Raw genomic sequence first — 3,455 nt, forward strand, 5'->3', positions numbered from 1 at the left:
TGGCGTTTGTAATAGCTTTGGCTCGGTCTGAACTTTTTGCGAGTGGTGGAGTCTTAAATGCTAGTGGGAGTTGGGTTTGCACTTCAGTCTTTTTTCTTTTGGTACCGGTAGGGATGGGTATCGTTAAGGTTTTAACGGTACTACTACTTTTATCGATACCGCTTATCGGTCCGGTCTTTTAACGGTTCTTTTGGAGAAAAAAACAAGGTAAACGAACTAAACAAATTGTGAACAAAACTAACATTGGAGAGAGAGATCTCTCGACTGGATTGGAAAGATCAAAAATACTAAAAATAATCATAGACGCATTTTGCAGTCTTTTTGCGTATTAGAAACGGAGTTGGCGATACTGAAACTGCAATATAATGTTTGTGTAGCAATAATACATAAAATTTATGTATTATTGCTACACAAACATTATATTGCAGTTTCAGTATCGCCAACTCCGTTTCTAATACGCAAAAAGACTGCAAAATGCGTCTATGATTATTNGAGAGACACACACACTAAAATTAATGGGGGACATCAATTATGTCCCCATAAGGGAGGCGAGTCCCCGCACGTGACTGTGTAAACAGATGTAGGTCCCCACAAGGATAGTAATGCTAGGCCACACACACAGGAAGGATTGTGGTGGCTCTGTAGGTCAAGCCAGTTTTGATCCTGTGGTGGAATGTAATAAGTACATTTACCCATGTTTTGTACTTGAATTTACAATTTTTGGAATTTTTTTAAAAGTTTTGATTTCAAGCTACTTTAGACTTCTACTTCACTTAATTAAATTATAGTATGGCAACTTTTACTTGCGTATAAAATCTCATTACTTCTTCCACCCCTTTTTCCTAACCCTGCCCTCAACAGTGATTACCCGTACCTGAGCGAGCACTTCAGAGATAGTCACTACCTGTGTGAGGAGGGCCGCTGCGCCACAGAACAGTTCACCCATGCATTCCGCTCCGAGATCGACTACAAGGCCCACAAGGCCGCGGAGCACAGCAAGAACCGTGCGGAGGCTCGACAGAACCGACAGATCGACCTGCAGTTCAACTACGCCCCAAGGCAACAGGGCAGGCGAAATGAAGGTCGGTCAGCGTGTTTTTTGAGACTGATATCTATATTAGGAGAATGTATAGCGTTGCAATGGTGACATATTTTCGTAGGCTGACCCAGAATTTAGAATTTTAATCTGTATTTGATGTCGTAGAACAAAACGTGAAAATCTCTTTAACTCCAGAGACCTTATTTCTGGCCAAAAATGCATTCTCAAAAAAGTGTGTGTGTGTGTGTGTGTGTCCTTAGGCATGCTGACAGGTGAGGACTATGATGAGATGCGTCAGGCTCGCGGGGGAAGAGGAAGGGTTCAGGGGGGACAGAAGAGCTGGAGGTACTCTCGGTGAGTGTCAATCAACAATGCTGCCTTTGTTGTTTATGACTGTGCAGAAACTTTGCATTTTATTTTATGAAAACGTAGCACTTTGCTGTCCCCTAAAGACCTCACTATTGCATCTGATACCCTACCGTGCAAACCATAAGCATGGTTGTACCTTTACCAGTCACATTCCAATCCGTTTTTGGTCCTTTTTGGTCTCATATTGGGTTTGTTCTATATATATGAACGTGTGCTTGTTCCGTGCAGAGAGGACGAGGACAGGGATGTGGCGGCTGCTATGAAGGCATCCATGGCGACGCGTAGGCAGGAGGAGAGGGTATCCACGCAGGACAGAGGATCCATGCACGAGAGAGGAGGAGGCATGCACGAGAGAGGAGGAGGGATGCACGAGAGAGGAGGAGGCATGTACGAGAGAGGAGGGATGCACGAGAGAGGAGGAGGCATGCACGAGCGAGGAGGAGGCATGCACGAGCGAGGAGGAGGCATGTACGAGAGAGGAGGGATGCACGAGAGAGGAGGAGGAGGAGGAGGAGGGATGCACGAGAGAGGAGGAGGAGGAGGAGGGATGCACGAGAGAGGAGGAGGCATTCACGAGAGAGGAGGAGGGAGAGGAGGAGGCATGCAAGAGAGAGGAGGAGGGAGAGGAGGAGGTATGCAGGAGAGAGGAGAAAGGATGCAGGAGAGAGGAGAAAGGATGCAGGAGAGAGGAGGAGGGATGCACGGGCGAGGATCCATGCACGAGAGGGGAGGAGCCATACATGAGAGGGGAGGAGCCATACATGAGATGGGAGCCATGCACGAGAGGGGCCCCCCAAAATACCTCAGAGAGGAGAGGGCGGAGAGAACAGAACCAGAGGAGCCCAGAAACATGAGCGCACCAATCAAACCACCAGGTGAGAGACGGGAGATATTCAAAGTATGACTACCAGTTCATTTGCTGTCTGGGGTGTGTTGGCTTTTGGCTTTGGCCAGAGGTGGAAGAAGCGTTCGAAACCTTTACTTCAGCAAAAGTACCATTTTATATCGATATCAAAGTGATCCTCTCTAAGTTACACTCCTACATTTAAAGTCTCTCAAGTCAAAGTACAAAATCAGCCAAATGTACGTGTGTGTGTATATATATATATATTAGGGGTGTAACGGTATACGCACCCTTCGGTTCGGTACACGTTTGTACCGAACGAATATAACATTAAACGTAAAAAATTGAGAACGTGAACAACTTTTTGGAAGTAATCTCAGTTCAGAGTAATTTGCTCACATTGGGTTCAACGCGTCATAGAGCGAGCAAGTCATTTCATTGGACGAGAGGCATGCTATGAGAGCTGGTCACAGGGATGCGTTCAAATTTAGTCAGTAATTTGAGGAACTGTTGAAATGGCGAACGCAGATAAAGTTGAGCTCGAAAATCCTCCAGCATCATTGAAGTCTCCGGTTTGGGAACATTTTGGTTTCGCAGTTACGTACAAGGATGACGGACAAAGACAGGTGGACAAAGCTGTTTGTCGGCATTGTTCAACTACAATTGGTTACGCGGCTGGAAATACATCAAACTTGCACACTCATTTGAAAAGGCATCACCCGAACCTGAATATCACCGGTACCAAAAAGAAAAAAGACTGAAGTGCAAACCCAACTCCCACTAGCATTTAAGACTCCACCACTCGCAAAAAGTTCAGACCGAGCCAAAGCTATTACAAACGCCAAATATCCTTATGTTGCCATGTTAGCAAAGCGCTACCTGGCTGTATCTGCTACCTCTGTCCCTAGAGAGGGTGTTCTCCACAGCAGGAGACATTGTTAGTGCCAGCAGGTCTGCCCTTTCAGCAAGCAATGTGGAAAAGTTCATCTTTCTTTAAAAAAACATGAAAATACAACGACAAGCAAGTCCTAATGTCAAACTGGCTGCTTAGGACTATATTATTTCAGTTCATCGAAATGCTGCACCTTAATGTTTATTTTATTATATTTTGTATTTATTTGAGTGAATATTCACAGTTTAATAATAATTAAAAACCCAAAACTAATTTATGTTTTGTGAGTACTAGTACAGTAAAGTTCAAAT

The 3,455-nt window shown here is 44.8% G+C and overlaps 1 protein-coding gene across 1 annotated transcript; it reads left to right on the forward strand.

Moving 5' to 3' along the window:
- Positions 1–574: 574 nt before the first annotated feature.
- On the forward strand, positions 575–1,876 carry LOC104967592 (glycine-rich protein 3-like; the record flags this gene model as incomplete). The annotated part of the gene is made up of 3 exons (XM_010797095.1): positions 575–1,082; positions 1,300–1,393; positions 1,637–1,876. Coding segments are annotated over exons 2-3 (332 nt in total), but the record flags the coding sequence as incomplete, so codon positions are not given.
- Positions 1,877–3,455: the final 1,579 nt, after the last annotated feature.

The sequence above is a fragment of the Notothenia coriiceps genome, unplaced genomic scaffold, assembly GCF_000735185.1.
Source record: "Notothenia coriiceps isolate Sejong01 unplaced genomic scaffold, NC01 NC01_scaffold00002417, whole genome shotgun sequence".
Classification (NCBI taxonomy): Eukaryota; Metazoa; Chordata; class Actinopteri; order Perciformes; family Nototheniidae; genus Notothenia; species Notothenia coriiceps.